The sequence below is a fragment of the Danio aesculapii genome, chromosome 15 (assembly GCF_903798145.1).
Source record: "Danio aesculapii chromosome 15, fDanAes4.1, whole genome shotgun sequence".
Classification (NCBI taxonomy): domain Eukaryota; kingdom Metazoa; phylum Chordata; class Actinopteri; order Cypriniformes; family Danionidae; genus Danio; species Danio aesculapii.
This window is the reverse complement of record NC_079449.1, coordinates 10,971,872-10,992,593: the sequence shown is the minus strand read 5'-3', so window position 1 is coordinate 10,992,593 and position 20,722 is coordinate 10,971,872. Positions and strand designations below refer to the sequence as shown.

The 20,722-nt window shown below is 34.1% G+C and overlaps 2 protein-coding genes and 2 long non-coding RNA genes across 4 annotated transcripts; all 4 read left to right on the top strand.

Moving 5' to 3' along the window:
* The first annotated feature begins 34 nt into the window (after window positions 1-34).
* LOC130241662 (myelin-associated glycoprotein-like) lies at window positions 35-2,714 on the top strand. Its single transcript, XM_056473563.1, has 3 exons — window positions 35-489; window positions 607-903; window positions 2,487-2,714. The coding sequence occupies exons 1-3, from the start codon at window positions 75-77 to the stop codon at window positions 2,591-2,593; spliced, it is 819 nt and encodes a 272-aa protein (XP_056329538.1). The 5' UTR covers window positions 35-74; the 3' UTR covers window positions 2,594-2,714.
* A 3,987-nt stretch (window positions 2,715-6,701) lies between these two features.
* On the top strand, window positions 6,702-10,378 carry si:ch73-380l3.3 (sialoadhesin). Its single transcript, XM_056474082.1, has 3 exons — window positions 6,702-6,828; window positions 7,560-7,925; window positions 10,083-10,378. The coding sequence occupies exons 1-3, from the start codon at window positions 6,792-6,794 to the stop codon at window positions 10,376-10,378; spliced, it is 699 nt and encodes a 232-aa protein (XP_056330057.1). The 5' UTR covers window positions 6,702-6,791.
* A 102-nt stretch (window positions 10,379-10,480) lies between these two features.
* Window positions 10,481-11,648, top strand: LOC130241339 (uncharacterized). Its single transcript, XR_008838857.1, has 4 exons — window positions 10,481-10,610; window positions 10,709-10,756; window positions 11,482-11,508; window positions 11,586-11,648. It is a non-coding gene; the product is annotated as an uncharacterized LOC130241339 (long non-coding RNA).
* Window positions 11,649-14,508: 2,860 nt separating this feature from the next.
* On the top strand, window positions 14,509-15,339 carry LOC130242436 (uncharacterized). The gene is made up of 3 exons (XR_008838976.1): window positions 14,509-14,577; window positions 14,707-14,725; window positions 14,844-15,339. It is a non-coding gene; the product is annotated as an uncharacterized LOC130242436 (long non-coding RNA).
* Window positions 15,340-20,722: the final 5,383 nt, after the last annotated feature.

Below are 20,722 nucleotides of genomic sequence, written 5' to 3'. Positions count from 1 at the left end.
TACTCATTTCTAATAACTAATTTGTTTTATTTTTGCCATGATGTAAGTAAATAATATTTTACTAGATATTTTTCATGATACTAGTATTCAGCTTAAAATGTAAAATATTTCTTTGTGCAGCTGTGCTTGCTGATGTTTGGAAGGTGGATGTAGAGGTTAACATGGAAGCTCTGGTCTCATCTTGTGTCGTGTTGCCCTGTAATTTCACATACCCTGCTCAGCAGCAGCCCTCTGATCGTATTAGAGCCATATGGCACAAGAATAAAAAGTGGGATGACATCCTCTTTCACAGAGACAGTACACTGATTGAAGACAATTTCAAAGGTCGTACAAAACTGATTGGCTCACTTGGTAGTTTGAGCTGCTCCTTGGAGATTGATGAAGTGAAAAACACTGACAGTGGCCCGTATTGCTTCAGGGTGGAATTAGAAACAGCTCCAAAAGACAAGTACTCTTTTGTGGATAACTGTGTGTCAATTAGAATGATTGGTAAGTGTGCTTGTGAGATCTGTTGTAAAAATCTTGTTTAAATCTGTTTGTCTTGTTTACAAATAACGGCCAAATAGAGAAAAAAAATGTGTTTTGTGATTGGGAATATGCATATAGAGGAAGCCCCAAAACCTGTGCTGGAGGCTGAGACGTCTGTTCTTGAGGGTGAACCTGCAGTCTTCAAATGCTCAGTCAGATACACCTGTCCAACCTACCCACCCTCTCTCACCTGGAGCCGCTCAGGAAATATCATCTCGAGCTACAAGGACTTGGGTCATGGAAACTGGGAAGCAGAGACTCTCCTGACATTCACCCCAACAAAGGAGGACAGTCACACCTCTATTGAATGCACAGTCACTTACCATGGGAATGTCAAGGGTGAAATGAAAGCCAGCCGCCCTGTCTTTGTGAAAGGTATTGTATAAAACTCTTCTATAATTTGATGAGCAGTGCATCCGGAAAGTATTCATAGCGCTTCACTTTTTCCACATTTTTTTATGTTACAGCCTTATTCCAAAACGGATTTAAAAAATGTTTAAAAATGTTTAAAAATGATTAAAAAATGTCTCAAAATTCTACACACAATACCCCATAATAACAATGTGAAACAAGATTTTTGTGAAATTGTTGTAAATTTATCAAAAAATAAAAACCTGAAAAATCACATGTACATCAGTATTCACAGCCTTTGCTCAACATTTTGTTGATGCACCTTTGGCAGCAATTACAGCCTCAAGTCTTTTTGAATATGATTCCACAAGCTTGGCACACCTGTCTTGGGAATTTTTGCCAATTCCTCTTTGCAGTACCTCTTAAGCTCCATCAGGTAGGATGAAAAGCGACGGTGTACAGCCATTTTCAGATCTCTCCAGAGATGTTCAATAGGATTAAGGTCTGGGCCACTCAAGGACATTCACAGAGTTGTTGTGAAGCCACTCAATTGATAATTTGGTGGTTTGTTTTTGGTCAATGTCCTGCTGGAAGATGAACTGTCGACCCAGTCTGAGGTCAAGAGCACTCAGAAGCAGGTTTTTATTCAGGATGTCTCTGTACATTGCTGCATTCATCTTTCCCTCTATCATGACTAGTCTTCCAGTTCCTGCTGCTGAACAACATACCCACAGCATGATGCTGCCACCACCATGCTTCACTGATGGTTGTCCTTCTGCAAGGTTCTCCTCTCTCCATAGAAGAATGCTGAAGCTCAGACAGAGTGACCATCGGGTTATTGATCACCTCCCTGACTTAAGCCCTTCTCCCCCGATCACTCAGCTTAGATGGCTGGCCAGCTCTAGGAAGAGTCCTGGTGGTTCCAAACATCTTCCCCTTACGGATGATGGAGGCCACTGTGCTCATTGGAACTTTCAGAGCAGCAGAAATGTTTCTGTAACCTTCCCCAGCCTTGTGCTTTGAGACAATCCTGTCTCGGAGGTCTACAGACAATTCCCTTGTCTTCATGCTTGGTTTGTACTTTGACATGCACTGTTAACCCTGGGACCTTTTATAGACACGTGTATGCCTTTTCAAATCATGTCCAATCAACTGAATTTACCACAGGTGAACTCCAGTTAAGCTGCCGAAACATCTCAAGAATGATCAGTGGAAACAGAATGTATCTGAGCTGAATTTAGAGCTTCACGCCAAAGCCTGTGAACACTTATGTACATGTGATTTTTCAGCTTTTTTATTTTTAATAAGTTTTCAACAATTTCAAAAAATTTCATATTGAAACAATTAAATTTAATCCATTTTGGAATAAGGCTGTAACATAAAAAATGTGGAAAAAGTGAAGCACTATGAATGCTTTCAGGATGCACTGTACCTTATTATTACTTAGTCTATTATTGTATATCTTGTAAAATTATTTTATTATCATTGACATCTACTACTAAGTGTTTGAGGTCATGCCTTGTAGGTGATCTAATACTTTTTCATATTGTGTAAAATGTGTTATTGTCTGTCTAATGTGAATTTATGTATTTCTGTTCCTTTTAAAGCTAAGAGTTATGATGATGATTACACCAACACGGCAGATTTAAATGTGGAAATATCTGAAGAGAATCCAACTTGCCAAAAGAAGACTGTAGACTTCACATCAGGCTAAGATAGAGCATGCATTCCTGTTACATATAGTGATTCAATGGGCAGCCTATCATGAATTAAACCACAGAAGTCAAAACTATTAGCCCTCTTGAATTATTAGCTCTCCTGAATTATTACCCCTCCCACCCGTTAGTTTTGTTTAAGATTTCTAAACATTTCTAATCATAATAGTTTTAATAACTCATTTCTAATAACTAATTTGTTTTATCTTTGCCATGATGTCAGTAAATAATATTTTACTAGATATTTTTCAAGATACAAGTATTCAGCTTAAAATGTAATTTAAAGGCTTAACTAAATTAATTAGGCAAGTTAGGGTAATTTGCCAAAAAAAAATTATAATAATGATTTGTTCCATTGACAATCAAAAAATATATATATTGCTTATGGGTCTAATAATGTTGACCCTAAAAATGGTTATAAACAAATTAAAAACTGCTTTTATTCTAGCCAAAATAAAACAAATAAGACTTTCTCCAGAAGAAAAAACTTATAAGAAATACTGTGTACAATTCATTTCTCTGTTAAACATTGTTTGAGAAATATTTGAAAAAGAAAAACAATTCACAGAAGGGCGAATCGTTTTGACAGACCCTTTTAACATTTCCAGGTTTCTCAGTAGCAGAAGTTGTCATAGTTGGGTAAAAGTGCAGAAAGGGAGAGTACAACAGATATATATTTTTTTACAATCCTATTTGTAAACGTGTTTTTTTTAATCTAAATATTCAAAACTTATAAGGATTTAAGATGCTGATGACCGTTAAATATATCATAACAGTCTTACAATAAGGGTCCACTGTATATATTTTAAAGCCAAAATTATTAGCCCTCCTATTAAATTATAATTATTTAAAAAATATTTTCAAAATTACGTTTTAAAGACCAAGGACCTTATTACTGTGTTTCCTGTGTTTGTCTATGTTTTCTTTTGAATATATATATATTTTAAACTGACTACTTGTATCTTAATTAGTAATAATTAGTCAAATATTTTTGTAGTGTCATTATGGTAAAGACGAAATAAATTATTAAAACTATATTTAAAAATGTAAAAAATATCTCTGTTAAACAGCACTGGGGAAATATTTGAAAAGGAAAAAAAATAACAGGCTAATAGTTTTGGCTACAACTGAATATATACAGTACTTGCATGCAGCATGATGCTTTCATTCCAAATTTTATGTGAAATAATAATTAATGCTCATAATGGATTCTTTAAAAAATACTGGATCATTATAAATCAGACAAACGTAACCCTGTTTTATATAGAAATTTGATATATGAAATGCATAGATTTCACATATAACATTATATGTCACACATGTATATAAAACATTTACTTTAAAAAAGAATTTCTGTTCATTTTTCCTCTTTATAAAAAAAAAAAAAAATCATTTAATATCTTCCCCCAACATATTAGTTTGGGTGTACTCATTTTTGAACTGTGATCTGCTTTCACATTACATTTTAGAGACTTGCTTCTTTTTTTCATGACAATGCATAAAATAATTTTTGTATCCTAAATGTTTAATAAAGTGAAAATCCAAACATCCTCAGTTATCATTTGGTATCTGTGTTTTTCTTTTAAAACTTCTTTTAAAACCTGGAATTAGACTTTAGCCTGTAATGATAAAAAAAGTAATAGTGAATCACAAATCATGTGAAAAGCCAAAATAATAGATTTTTATGTTATGCAAAAATCATTAGAATATTTGGTAACGATCATGTTTCATTTAGTCATTTTGTAAATTTAATTCTGTAATTCTATCAAAACTTATCTTTTGAATGGAATTTGGACAGTATTTAAGGTGATTTTCTCAGTATTTTTATACTATTTTGAACTCTCAGATTCCAGATTTTCAAATAGTTGTATCTCGAATAAACACTGTCATATTTAAGAAAACATGCACCAATGGAAATATTTTTTATTCTTTCTTATTGATGTATAGAATTGAATGTAGAATCTAAGAGATGTATAGAATTCAATTTGGCCCAATCCCAATTTTACCCCTCAACCCTTTCTCTTAAATCAGAGCCAAGCTTGTGCTTCAATAGGTGGATGCTGTCCATATCACTTTATCCAGATCTCTTCATCATAAATGTCTCAGAATGGATTCTGGGGGGAAATCATTTTATGGTTTCACTTTAGGGAAATTAATTTAAAAAAATAATTAAACTAAAATATTTTTGAGTCTGTAAATTGTATTCACTGCTGCTTTAACCTTTTAAGCAAGCTTTTATGCTTCACAAATTCACATCATCTTACATTTTTACTTTCTTACATGACTTTTTGTATTTGTATTGTATTTGACAATGATTTTATCCATAGAACTAACTATAGCGTTTATATTAAGTGCAGCTATAACTCAACTTTTACTGTGGACCTGGAAGCAAAGAACAGGCTGCTTTGCATTATTTGTTGTCAGATGCTTCAACACTTTACATGTCTTTAGTACACAAGTGTCTATTTTAAATCACTGGTATAAATTAGATTGTGTCGATTTTCCTTTTAATCAAGTCGTCCCAGGAATATGTACTAACTATATGTTACCATTGAATAATTCTGTTTTGATCAGTCAGTTTGGGTGAATTAGTTCCAGTAGTAAAGTTTGGAATTGAAAAAAAATTCAATGGTTGGCAGGCCACTACTGTGTTAATAATTCGACTTTGGGAGTGAGGTAAGCTTCCTGTATTTTTCTTTTTAAAAATTATAGGTAATTCAGTTTATTTCCTTTGCAGATTCGTTTGTTTGTTGTTGTTTTTTTGGCCAGTGGCCACTCATAAGACATGCTCCTTAATATTTATATTACATCCCTTTAGTAACCTACTTTGCCCTACTCGGGCCTTGAAACACATGACATGCTTAAACACGCAACTACTACATGCTAAAAACACTTTCAGATCTGTTATGTACAATGTATAAAAATATGTGCAACCTAATAACACTTATCATTTTTAAACCTCTGTCTTCTGGAATTTTCATTGGCACAATAGCAGATGGTCCAAAAACACAGCAGCCAGACTGCTAACTGGTGAAAATAATAATAATTATTATTATTATTTTATCTTCTCTTCAAAAACTTCTGCACTTTGGACCAGCTGGAGTTGGCTTATTTAGGGTAACCACTAGAATTTTATCTTTAGAATCTAATATAAGCTAATAAAAGTCTGCTTCTGAGTCTAGTTTATATTAATGTTTAATTACTTTTCTCTCTTGGTTGGCATTCCAACACTATTAGACAGCTACACTGTAAGACCCAACAGTCAACTTTATGAAACTAAAGAAGTGTGGTGAATTTAAAATGTACTGAAAGTTAATTCTACTCATTTGAAAAGAGTTTTGAACTCAGTGTTGAAGGTAATGAGTTAATTTAATACCTCATTACTTTAACTTGAATGGAGTAAGTTGACAGTACTCATATAGACTAGTTTTTTTTTAACTCAAATGGTTTGTAGCAATCGGTTTCCTCAAACGGTTTGAGTTGCCTTAACTTATTGGGTTTTACAGTACTCTGTCGGTTTGAGTTTTCTTCATATATCGCTTTTTACTGTGCTCAAATTCCTTCATTTTCTCAAAAGGATTAAGTTCACAGTACTCATTATAATTAGTTTTTGAACTTAAATAGTTTGTTGCAATCGGTTTCCTCAAATGATTTGAGTTACCTTAACTTTTTAAGTTTTACAGTGGACAAGCAGATAAATATCTTTAAAAAAAATTATTTTATTCGGAAAATGAATTATAACAGTATATTAAGGTAACTCATTGTATCCAGTTTTAAAAACACTGATTTCACTGATTGTTTTTGAGTTAAGGACTTTCATAATTTACATAAAGCAACACAGAGAATTGTAGACATGTTGATACTTTAGGGTTTAAGCTTTCATTTCATTAAATGAACTCCATAGTTTGTGCTTAATTCTAGATTGTTCCCCAATCATTGTGTTTGAGCAGGGAATGAAGAATGATAGAAGAGGAAAGAGGAAGCAAAATGATAAATTTAAACAAAAGAAACTCTCACTTCTGAGTTTGGCAGTTTCTAATTGTTACATGGCACAGCTGAAGACAACTAAAATTAACTTCCCTTCAGACTGGTGAAGATGCCTAGACTGGCATTTCCCTCCTGCACTAGTCACAATATTGCCTGCTATCAACATTTCAGCGGATTGGAGTAAAACTGCAATCATTTTGACTTGCTAGTATGACAGGACTTTTGTTACTTCATTTACTTTTCCAAGGTACAGAGTTTATTTTCCTCAACTTCTTTTTTTCTGTTCATTTATTCATTAAGTTGGTCACTTAATTATAAGTTTCAGTTCTTCCTTTAGACCAGCCATTTTAACAGTAATTTTGCCTCAAGAAACACCTTATTTGCTGCTTATCAATAGTTAGCATTGCATTAGTTAAGTTTAGCTATTTAGGTAGGATTAGGAATGTAGAATATGTTATTTTTAATACATGTTATTAATAGTCTCTACTTCAATTTGTGACTTAATCGCCACTAATGGTGTGCATTATTTTTCTAATAACTTTTCTGACATACTATATCACTATGATTTCAGTTACTTTACAGATTCATGTTTAAAAATCAAATCAAAAGAAGCAACAGATGAGATGTTTAACTATACACAAAAACTGTTTGAGGATGAAAACCTGACAAATGTCTTGAAATACAACATCTGAACAATGTCTTTATCTCTGATCACTTTAGAAGCAGAATAATTGACTCCTGTCCATTGAATTATACAGTGTGAAGTTCATGCATTCAATTATGTCAGTTATTCCTAACATAAGAAACAATATGTGTATAAAAGCACAGCAGAAATAAGTAACAGTTAAAAAAATCTTACACAGATACCAATACTAACATAAATACTGACAATATTAGTAGTAGTATTAGTAGTAATGATGATAAAAATATAACTTGTAATGCTAAACCATTAATGTTGTCTAATGTTTTGTTCTACAGCTGCTTTTGGATGGGAAGTGAGAATGCCAAAAGACATTCGTGGTCTCCAAGGCTCCTGCCTGGTGATTCCATGTTCTTTCAGCTACACATTATACCCACCCAAAAACCCACGCAGAGTTGTGTGGTATCAGTGGGTCTCTGAAGGTTATCCTTTAGTCTATGATCCTTGGAATGCAAATGAAGTAATTAAGAAGTTTAGAGGAAAAACTGATTTATATGGAAACTCGAGTTGGGATTGCAGTCTGCTGATAAGAAACCTGGAACAGTCCCACCATGGAGAGAAATTATACACATGGATCGACCCTGAAAATGTTGGATGGCGCACTTACAAATTTTATGACATCACCTCTACAATTCTAGTGGATGGTAAGTCTTAAAGCACATAGTTCTTCAAATTTGCCGCACTTCTTATCTAGTTATGCTACACTCATATTTATTGAAAGAGATTTATTTGAAAAAAAAAATCTATATGTAATTTGCGTAAGAATTTTTTGACGATAAAATATATTTTATTAGAATGCATAATTTTAAATGACATTAGATATTAGTTTCTATTCAGCAAATATTTTAAGGAAAATGTTTAAAATGTGTCTTCTGGAGGAATTTTAGAATAGCTATCATTAATCAAACTAAAAGATAGTGTATGACTCTTTTCAGTGTTGTTATTTGTATGTTTTTTTGTATAATAAGTGTTCATTAAGAAAAAAATATGATATGTTAAAACACTCATTGGCCACTTTATTAGGTATACCTAATAAACTGCTCGTAGCGCAAATTTCTAATCAGCCAATTACATGGCAGCAACTCAATGCATTTAGGCATGTAGACATGATTAAGAAAACCTGCCGCAGTTCAAACCGAGCATCAGAATGAGGAAGAAAGGTGATTTAAGAGACTTTGAATGTGGCATGGTTGTTGGTGCCAGACGGGCTGGTCTGAGTATTTCAGAAACTGCTGATCCACTGGGATTTTCACGCACAACCATCTCTGGGGTTTACAGAGAATGGTCTGAAAAAGAGAAAATATTCAGTGAGCGGCAGTTATGTAGGCGCAAATGCCTTGTTGATGCCAGAGGTCATAGGAGAATGGCCATACTGGATCAAGTGTGGATTGATCAAGGAGGATTCTAAGGGCCCATACATTTAGGGGGCCCCCAGAGACATTATTAAGAGCCCGCTCTTACACTACACTACAACTATCCAACCCCCCCACCCCCCGCTCTTCACTTTCAAATGCGATCAGCCAACAAACCACGTATTGGGATCGGCGCATCCCTTCTTGTATCAATAGTTCAGGCTGGTGGTGGTGGTGTAATGGTGTGGGGGATATTTTATTGATACACTTTGGACCCATTAGTATCAATTGAGCATCGTGTCAACACCACAGCCTACCTGAGTATTGATGCTGACTGTGTTGCCCTTTTTAAAGTTTCACTTTAATATATCTTCTTTAAAAAATGTTATGCATATTACTTTCTTTAAACTGTGAAACTCTATAATTATTGATTAATTAATCTATTTTGTTTGTAAAAGGGAATACTTTTATTTTATGTTATGAGATACTTCATGTTTAGTCACTTCCTGTTAGTGTTCCTGGCTCTGTGTGAAAGCCATGTTAGACATGTGCTCTCTCGGACAATCTAAAGCATCCGCTTAAAATCATCATAGAGTCAATGCCGTAAGTTTATGTTTTGATCATTAGACATGATAAAGACATTATGTCAGTGATTATTTTGTTAAAAATACAAAGTTTTATAAGTTTGTTTTCTATTGTAATCTCTGCCTTAAGGAGAACTGTAGTCTGTTTATGTTATGGTAACTTAAGTGCAAATAACAGTCTAAACACAATTTCTGAGAACTGTTGTATTATTTTATTGCAGTTTTTACCACAAATACTAGTAAGAAGAGTGACAGTAAACGATCAACCTTACTACGACTCTGTCTTCATTGGCTATGATTTAACTTGGTGTTTAGTCAGTTACAACACACTGCATGAGAACACTACACTGACCATGTCCATCCCTGTATAACCACGATGTACCCCTCTTCAGATGGCTACTTTCAGCAGGATAACACGCCATGTCATAAAGCACATCATCTCAGACTGGTTTCTTGAACCTGACATCGAGTTCACTGTACTCCAATGGCCTCCACAGTTACCAGGACTCAATCCAATAGAGCGCCTTTGGGATGTGGTGGATTTGGAAATTCGCATCATGGATGTGCAGCCGACAAATCTGCAGCAACTACGTGATGCTATCATGTCAATATGAACTAAAATCTCAGAGGAATACTTCCAGTATCTTGTTGAATCTAAACGAAGGATTGAGGCAGTTCTGAAGGGGTCCAACCTCATACTAGTACGGTGTAGCTAATAAAGTAGCCAGTGAGTGTATATTGTATATTTAGTATAGGTTTTGCCATGTATATAGCCAGTGTTGCTGTTATGACATTAAAATAAATAAATATCTAGTTATGCTACTACTGTGTTTACCTAATTTGTGACATGTTTTGCTATTTGTAGCACGTCCACAGCCACCCAGCATTAATATTTATGGAGGGGAAAGACCGGGTGAAACTATCACAGTAGTATGTTCAGCTTTCCACACATGTCCATACCGCAAACCAAACCTTATTCTGAACGGTGTTGAAGGATCTGACCAAATAGACAATGAGCACATTGAAGGCGGCCTGTGGAAAATCTCTCTGACACGTACAGGTGTGGCAAAAGCAGAAAGCTCAACTACTGAGTGTTCAGTAACCTATTATGGTGGCATAACAATGGCAACTATGAAGGACAAAAATGCACAGAGTAAGTGATCCATGCGTGTATGGACAAATATATTAGTAATCACTGGACTTTTGGAATATAATGATATTTTAAGTGCACATTAATATTATGTCTTATTGCTTTAGCAAATTTACTTAATAAGCAAGACCCAGCGCACTCTGACCTGAAGAATGTTGGGGTTTACATACTCGCTCCATTACTTGTTGTGTTCCTCCTTGCTTGCATAATTGTTGGATTCATCATATACAAGAGGCAGCAGCAGTAAGTCTTTTTGTGTTTGGTAATTTCTTCTTCAGAAATTGAGTATTTCTTCTTTAATGAAAATTTATAGCATCTCATATTGTCATTATTAATTGTAGACAACCTCTTATTGGTGCGCAAGAGTCGCCTACACAACCTGAAGAGAGGTACTGTATGAATAACATATTCAATTCTTGAATTGTATTCTTATTAAAGGACTAGTAAACCCACAAATTTTATTCTGTCATTAATCACTCACCATAATCCTCCATTGGCAGCAATGATCACAAGATGTTCAATGTCTAGAAAAGGAACCAAAAACATTCATGTGACTTCAGTGGTTCACTTGTAATCTTACAAAGCTCCCAGAGTGCCAACAAAACTGTAAATATGCCTATACCCCACATCAGGTTGTTAGGGTGTGTGATTATTATAACCTGTACATCATTTTGCAATTAGTATTGCTAGTGCAACACACAATCGTCATATTGACATAGTTAACATGGCCCCTAATCTGATGCAGGAGACATAGGTGAATAAAGTAAATTTTACAAAATTGTTCATGGAGCTTGGTATGATTTCAGTTTAACCACTGATGTCACATGGAATGTTTTTGACAGTGATTTGGGTCATGTTCTAGACTTTGAATGTATCGTGAACATTGTTGTCTATTAAAGATGAGAGAGCTCTCAGATTTTATCTTAAATAATTTAATTTGTGTTCTGATGATGAACGAATGTCTCAGAGGATTGAAATGACGTGAGTGTGAGTAATTATGAAACAGAATTTTCATTTTGGGGTGAACTAATGCTTTAATCTTGTCAAAAAGCCTATTGATTCATGTCATAGGATACAGTTTAACATGTCTAAAACATCTTATTCTGGGATGTAGGAGATCCCGCTGGAACAGATTTTCAAGGTTTGAGCTTTTATAACAGAGTTCTACTTTGTATCTTTGTATTTTTTGTGAGAGTAACCTTCAAATTTCTTCCCTAGGCGATTTACGAGATCTGAAGGAAGAGCAGCTTGGAATAACCAGGCAAACAGGAGTGATATCAGGCAAGTACATCAATTAATACTGTAGATATAAGTTTGAATAATTTCTACCCTGCTGAAAAATCCAGCTAAAACCAGCCTAGGCTGGTTGGCTGGTTTTAGCTGGTTGACCAGCCTGGTTTTTAGAAAAAACCAGTCTGATCTTAGCTGGTCAGGCTGGAAAATGACCAGCTAAATCCAGCTAAAACCAGCTTGACCAGCCTGGTTTAAGTTGGACATAGCTGGTCTAGGCTGGTCAAGCTGGTTTTAGCTGGTCATTTTCCAGCCTGACCAGCTAAGACCAGGCTGGAAATGGTTGGAAAACCAGTCTGGAAATGGCCAAAAACCCCTCTAAAACCAGGCTGGTCGACCAGCTAAAACCAGCCAACCAGCCAAGGCTGTTTTTTTCAGTAGGGTAGCTAGACTGAAAAAAAAAAAAATAAAAAATAAAATATATATATATATATATATATATATATATGCAAAATTGTTGCAAACCATTTATATGAGCTGAATTCAATTTAGTTATGTTCAATTTAGTTGTTTAAATTCAGCCAAATAAATTGTTTGCAATCCCTTACCTTAAAAAAAATTAATAAATCCAATTAATATTTTTATCACTGTTTGTTACAGCGCAAATTTGCACAAAAGTCTCATCTCCAGTAGTTAAACTCTTTGTTCAATGTAGACTGTACAGTAACTTTAATGGTGGGGATTTTTCAATGCTGTGACAATTTTTCGCTGTGACAAGTGTGGTTTACTTGCATTGCCAGGTTGTTGGTTTGCATGTAAGCTGATTTATTTGATCTGAGTTATTTGTGTATTGGTGTGCATGTAAACGTGCTCGAAGAATTTAGTGTATTTCACAGTGTCACTGAATCAGTTCTACAGCCAGTAATTAGTGGTGCAAAAATAAACTAAGTATCTGACATTATTGTCATATTATGTGTTTGTTGTTACACTGGATGAAGACGTAACATTAAGTACATTTCTACTGGTGCTGGGTGAAAATAACAGACAGATATGTGAAACCAAAACAACAATTTATTAAACAATGATATTAAACAATGAATATATGATTTTAGAATGTAATTTAAATGACAAAATAAAAAAAAACATTAGTGTTTCCAAAACAATCTAACTAAATCCCAACCCACTAAACTAACTAACCAAAGAAAAATGTAGAAACAAAATTGTCATTTTCAGCATATGCGACGTTTTCTTAACTATTCAAAACATAATTGCAAGGTGTAACAACTCCTCCATAAACTAACACAAAAGTCTATTCTCATAAAGTACACACTGTTAGCAAGTAGCAAAACAAAAGCTTAGCGTTATCTGATCATCCAATTCTCATAAAGATTGTTCAACTTCCTAATAATCGGGTAAATTATTCTACAAAAGCTTGTCTTAACAGTAAATTGATTAGTGCGCGGAGTGGCGTCATTATGATGAGTGATGGCCTTCTCGACAAATGGTCGCACACCTTGGGCAGGACAGAATACACTACAGGTCACACAGGTCATTGTTTTAGGGGTGTGTTGCTTCACATAAAAATGAGTTTCGACTTCTCGTTCCCCCGCTTTGTGTATGGCAACAGACAGGCAGAGAGAAGCAACATGAGTGAGAGGACCAGCATTTAGTCGTATATGTGCGACCTGGACTTGGACACAGACCAAGCAGAGGCTACTGTTGAGGAATCAATATTCCTAATGTGTCAGAGTGGTAGTTACAAAGTCATTTTTGTCTTTGTATAACTTTACAGCCGCTATGTAACGATGCATGCGTCATCTGTATAGGAATGCAATGATTAACCGGTATATATTAACAGTGCTTTAATTTGTCATGGTTAATTAATCATAAAGGCTTCTCAACATCGTGTTTCTGCATGAAACTCAACTGCGGCAACTAAGCAAAGTTATGCCAACTATGTGCTAGTTTAAAGTTCCGAGCGTGTACATCGAGACTAATAACCATGCACACTGGATTAACTTTGACTCAGGCTATAACTAATTCAAGTTCATTATTTCCAATGGAGGGACGTGCACGGCAATGCTCTCACACTTTCCAGCTGCACCTAGTTGAGATGACAGTGAGCTTCTGTGACCGCAGGAAATGCAAACAGCTGAAGTTTAAGGAAGACACAATGAAAAGTACACAGGTTTGCAAACCCACCTAAAGTTAAAAACGGCGCTGATGAGAGCGATCATGTGGTGAATGTTGATCCGCCAGTCGAGTGTTTTCAGAGAGTGCAGAAAGACTCAGTGGATCCGCTGTTTTTAATGGCCCGAATCTTGATACGTTGCATTTACTGCGTGTTTAGCGCAAATGGCCGCTAAATGTAAAATCTCTGTTGCTCATTCGCAGGAAGACGAGCCCAATAAGCCTTACATCCAAAAATAGAGCAAGGGTGTTTCTTTTGTGACATCGCTTTGACTCACACGCTGAAAATGGCGGATGTGAAACAATAAAATAAATGAGGATATGGTAATGCACGCCTGTCAATCAATATTTGAGGGCGGGGGGACTGCTCTCTTACGTCAAGTTATGGTCGGTCTCAAAAACGCTCCAATTGGTCCACCGTTTTTATGTTGGTAAATTGAAAAGAAAAAAGGACTGGGTATGTTTATATAACCCCAATATGAAGGTATATACGCTATACTGTACCTACACACGTCTGTCAAACAGCTTGAAAAGTAGATTTTTCACCATAGGTGCCCTTTAACTGTGTTTATTGTTGTTCTTTTGCTTCAATCTAGTGACACTATGGTCATGTAACTCAAACAAATGTATTACTTTGGTTGACGTTACACGTTCAGAGGCAATATTTGCTCTCTTATCATATTTGCCACTGCCTAAATTATTATTATTTTTTTTTTTTACACAGAATGAATGTATGCTCAGCATCAGAAAACATGCCTTTCTCCAAACCTCGTATGCCATCACCAAAGAGGTACAGTGCATTTGAGACATTTGTCATATTGAGTCTATATTGACACAGTGTAATTTAACACACCACTTCAAAAACTGCTGCCATGATGAATGTATATATTTGTTTTGTTTTTTAAACCATCCATCACAGTGAGCAAAGACCAATCTCAGTGAGTATATTACTTATTTCTATAATAAATAAATTGTGGGAAATACATTTAGATTCTGTGCTTTCAAATGCAGTCTTGAAATATGTCCTAATATTTCAATTTATTCTGAAATATTTAGGGCCATGATTATGAGGCTGAATACACCAATGTCGATGATCTTGGCATGTATGGAAACGTCTTATAATAATGCAAAAAAGAGGATTCAACACATTTTTTTTAAAACTCAATACACATACATCCGAGAAGATGCACTGTTCGAGTTGAGATGTACTTTTCAGTAAGTCAAGATGCTTAATACTCACATTGATTTTGTTAACACTGTTTTTTCTGTACGGTGCACCTGCTTCGAATGTTATCACTCGATTGAATGTGTGTTATCAGTGGTTATCAACTGAAAGATATAGGCCAGGTAGGCTCAGAAGGCTGTTATCATCCATCCACATGGTTAATCAGCTACTGTATACTAATAGAGAAGACTCCAGATGTGTTTTGTATTAATGTGATGGTTGGGTTTAGGGTTGGGGTAGATGTTAATAAAATACAATTAATACGAAATTTAATAAATAATACAAATAATTCTCGTGGTTAATCAGCTATACTAATAGAGAAGACTCCAGATCTGTTTTTACATTACTGTAATGGTTGGGTTCAGGGTTGGAGTAGGGGTAGACGTTAATAAAATACAATTCATTAGAAATTTGATAAATAATATAAATAGTTCTTGTTAACTTCTGGCCACAGCCATATGTGATCTATAGCTGATTAACCATGTGGATGGATGATAACAGCTTTCTGAGTGTACCAGTAAGTGCAGAAGGCCCCTACTGGCCCATATCTCTCAACTGATAACCACTGATCGATCATTTAGTGATGATGAGTGATGATATTCGGATAGGCTGCCGTGCTTTTCAACTTTCAATAAATCTAATTCAATCAAATGTGCTCAGCATCTTTATATTTTTGTTTATTTAAGATGTTAAAATGTAAAAAAAAAAAAAGAAAAAAAAAAGCTGAATTTAATAAATGTGTTATTGCAAAGAGGCTTACATTTGTAGGATTGACATATCAAGGATGGTTGTTCAACATTTTAAGAACTAAAAGATAAAGGTTAACACTAGGGGTAATAGTGAAAATTGCATTGCAATCTTGGAGACAGAAAATTAAAACATCCATTACAAATTTGAGACATGGGTGCAGTTGAAACACCTTAAATAACTTGCGTCCACTGAACAAAATTGTAGTAATTTTTGCTCTGCTTGTGCATATTCATTCACTTTTATTGTGAGAAATTTGAAGGATGTGCATCTTTCCACACCAAAGATATCGGAAAAAAGTTTTTTTTTTTTTTTTTTTTCCAAGGTAAAATTTTTATTTCCCAATGTCCCTTCTACAATGAATATGTTACGATCCTTTCCTGACTGTTAAACTGTATGTATATTATTGCAAATGTTACTCTGTGCTCTAAAAATAGACATATTTTATGTCTTATGCTTTGTTTTATAAGAAACTGAAAAATACTTTTGTACTATTCAGCATAGTGCTAAAAGAAAGGCAATTAAAACTGTCCATTTGTGCTCCAGTTTAAAAATGTTTGATTAATGTAAAGGTCCTGCTTGTTTGTGATTGTAAGAATTTTATTTATTTATTTATACTCTTGTTTTTTGTGTTTTATATATATATATATATATATATATATATATATATATATATATATATATATATATATATATATATATATATATATATATATATATATATCTGTGCTGTTATTATTATTTACCTTCTATCACCCTGACATTTTGTTTGCTTTATTGTCATGTATCTGTTGTTTAAAACATAATAAAAAAAATACTATACACACACACACACAAAGTGATTCTTCTACATAGCAATCGAAATGTTTCTGTTTTTATGTTGTTTATAATTATTTAAATTGGCCAGTATAAGAAATGCCGAAAATCGTTTATAGACTACCAAAAGTTTTGCCTCATAAAGAGTCGAAAGGTCAAGAAACTGGCTGAAAACGGAAGAAAAGGCAGCATAATCAACATTCATTCAATGCATTCCATGTGTACAAACTTTATTTGATCAAGTTCATTGACCAAACATAAAAGAAATGCAACCCTTGTGACAAAACTAGACGGTTATTTTTGTATGAGCACTGTTTACCCCTTACAAAAATAAATAAATAATAATGTAGAATATGTGTCCATGCTTTTGAATGCTGTCATTGTTATTTTGTGATGTCTGGTAGATATCCGCATGGGGGAAAAAATATAGTAATTTATATAAAAACATGTTTTGAACCACATAGTTAAGTGTATAATGTGTACAACTCTTTGTTAATGATTGCTACAGAATATTGTTGCATAGTAAACTGATAAACTGTAATAAATACTATAATGTTAGTGTAAACTGTGGTGCATTGTGATGGTGTATAAATATAGCATAGAGAACTGAAGCCTATTGAATATTTTATTTATTGCTACAGTTTTGTGGTACCACAGCAACAGTTTAATTCAAGTAATTATCTATAGTATGCTTCCAAACACCATAGTATTTATTTTTTAATGTAATAGCTTATACAGTATCTATCTCCTCGATGACAGGCAAATATATTTTAGTTCAGTAGAAAACTCGGCCCTCTTCATGATTTAAGGATCATGCCCCAACATATGTGGGTTTTTTTCTATTTATATCTCCTTTGAAATATGGTATCAAATGCAAAAATACGGACTTTCCTCTTTGTCTCCCATTCAGTTGTTTTACTTCTTTTTTTATTTTTTATTGAATGCTTGATAAACATTAACAACAAATGTCATCAATCAAACAACAACAATCCAGGGCTTTTCATTTAATCCAAGATAAGTGCCAAGTCCTTCATCAAAGTCCTTGTTATTATTGCTTTTAAGTTTGTTGATCCCTCAATAGACTCAAAATACATTTTCATTTCGATTTTAAATTTAGAAAAAGGTTTACACTTACAAAACTTGCTCTTGTGAAAATGAAATTTGGCCAACAAAAAAAAGGTTTATAAAAGTATTATTTTCCTTTTCACATTCATGGAAACCAAAGATAGCAAATTTTATATGTAAACTCAAAATCTGCCTTCACATAATCTTTTATAAAATCAAGAACATCACACCAAAATGTCATTAAATGAGGGCAATTACAAAATAAGTGAACAGAAGTTTCAGAATCCACTAAGCAAAAAGAGCAGTTGGTGTTAATATCATTATTAACCTTTTAAGATTACACTTGTCTGGATAGCATATATGAATCTGTTTAAAGGTAACTTCTCTTATTTTGTTTTGTTATAAAAAATTGTGGTGTAACCAAACTTTCTTCTAGGAAATATAATTCACAAAATCATTCTAATATGACTTACATAAGGCACAGTAACAGAACCTACCTGAAACAGGACTCTTATTTTCTTCAGTTTTCACTTCTTCCTGCCTCCATCTTAATTTTGTGCCTCACCAGAACCATTCTTCTTCTTCTTCTTCTTCGTTTTTTGGCGAATTGCATTCTTTGTGCATATCGCCACCTACTGTGCTAGTTGTGCAACCAGATTCTGTGATTGCTCTGCCCCAATCCCACAGACCTCAGAGTCCAGCGCCGGTTTGACGCTGCGTGTTCAGCTCCTCCCCCCCTGCACACTGAACTCCTTAATCTCTAGACTTGTAACAGAGCACTTATTTTATTTACTTACATGAGTTATATTTTAGTTATATTATTATTAGTTATATTATTTTATTATATCCTTTTATCTAATCCTGTATTATATAAAAAATTTATTAGAGTCCTATATCCTATACGATCATAATTAAACTCATACCCCAATAGGTATCCTATATCTTTATCTTCCTTCCTTTCTCCTTAAGATATTCAATTAGTTCCTTTCTTTCTTCTCTATATTTTAACATTCATATATTACATGCTCAATTGTTTCTTTAACGTCACAAGAGTCACATAATCCATTCTCATGTATACCAATTAAAAAACAATGAATCATTCAATCCGGTGTGCCCCAGTCTCAGTCTGGTAATTATGCCCTCCTCCTTCCTATTCCTTCCATGAATAATCATTTTAGTGTCTACATTCTTTTTGATTTTATATAGACCTCTTCCCTTCAAATCTGTATTCCATACTTCTTGCCAATGTATTGTCACATTTTCTTAATAATACTTTTAATTTCTCCTTTACTTAATGGAACATTTATATCGATTTCTTTTCTTTTAGTCGCATTTTTAGCTAATTCATCACTTATTTCATTTCCCACCACCCCTATATGTGCTGGAATCCAACAAAACCCAACTAGAATTCCTTTCCTTTGGATTCTCCATATTAATGTAAAGACTTCATTCATTAAATCTTCTCTAGATGACTGATGACTGGCTAATGATTTTAATACTGAAGCAGAGTCTGAGCAAATCACAACTCTGTCTGGTGTCACTTCTTCTACCCACATAGTCCCACAATGATAGCAACCATTTCAACAGAATATATTGACAGTTCTGATGTTGTTCTTTTTTTTATAAATACCTCCAATCAGGAACACACACTCCTATTCCTGTAACACCCTTGTCTGGGGTCTTTAGATCCATCAGTATACATTTGTGTACTCCATAAAATTTTCCAACTATATGCTTATATACATTTTGTTTGAGTGTACCTGATTCCTCCCACTCATTTCTTTTATCCAAGATCTCAAGATTAATTTCAACTTCAGGTATTATCCATAGGGGGACTTCACTCCATACTGGGCTTTTATTACCCACTATATCAAATACTTGGTGTTTTTTTTGCTATATTATGTATATCCCATCCAAATCCTCTTCCTCTATTATTTGTATACTCCCAACATATCCATTAAAGTTTCTTTTACAATGGTTCTCTCCAGCATAGCTTTTAATAGATGACCAATACGCCAGCGCCAATTTCTCCCTACGCAGATATAATGGTAATTCATTTGTTTCAACAATTAAAGCATTAACCGGTGTTGATTTTACTGCTCCTATACACATTCGAAGTGCTCTATATTGAATTCTATCAAGTCTTTTTAAAATAGTCTTTGATGCTGCCGCATATATCATACACCCATAATCAAGTACCGATCTTATTAAAGCCTGATACACTGTGAGCATTAATGATCTCTCTGCTCCCCATTCTTTGCCTGCTATTGCCCTCATTGCATTTAAAGTTTTCCTACACTTCTTTTCCACTTCCTCAATATGCTTTTTCCATTGTACCTGCTATCCAGCCAAATCCCTAGATATTTAAATTCTTTAACCTCCTCTAATGATTTTCCATATATTGATAATTTAATGTCACTTGATATCTTATTTTTCCTACTAAAGATCATATAACATGACTTACTGATCGATATTTTGAATCTCCAAAAATTACTCCACGTTTCTACCTTATCTATCGCAGCTTGTATATTTTTAAGTACCTGCTTTAGGTTTCTTCCCTCGCTTCCATATAGCTCCATCGTCAGCGTAAAGAGCACTTCCTATCCCAGGTCCTAAGTCTTTGAAAATATCATTAATCATTATGTTAAAAAGCAATGGACTAATAGTACTGCCTTGAGGAATACCGTTTTTCTGCATTAAAAGATGAAGAATGAGCATTTCCCACTTGAACCATAAATGTTCTATGATTCAGAAATTGTTTTATCCAGTTATATAATTTTCCTTCTATGTTCATTTTATCAACTTTAGCTAACAATCCTTCTCGCCAAACTGTATCATATGCTTTTTCAATATCAAAGTACACGACTACCATAAACTCTTTCATGTTAATTGCTTTTCTATTTCATTAGTGACTTTACTTAATGCATCTATAGTTGATCGTCCTCTTCTAAAACCACACTGATATTGCTATATTTTTCCTTTTTCTCCACATCATAATTAATTCTATTCATTATCATTTTTTCCATTAATTTACCTAAATTTGATGTTAATGCTATTGGTCTGTAATTTTCCGGTTTTGTAG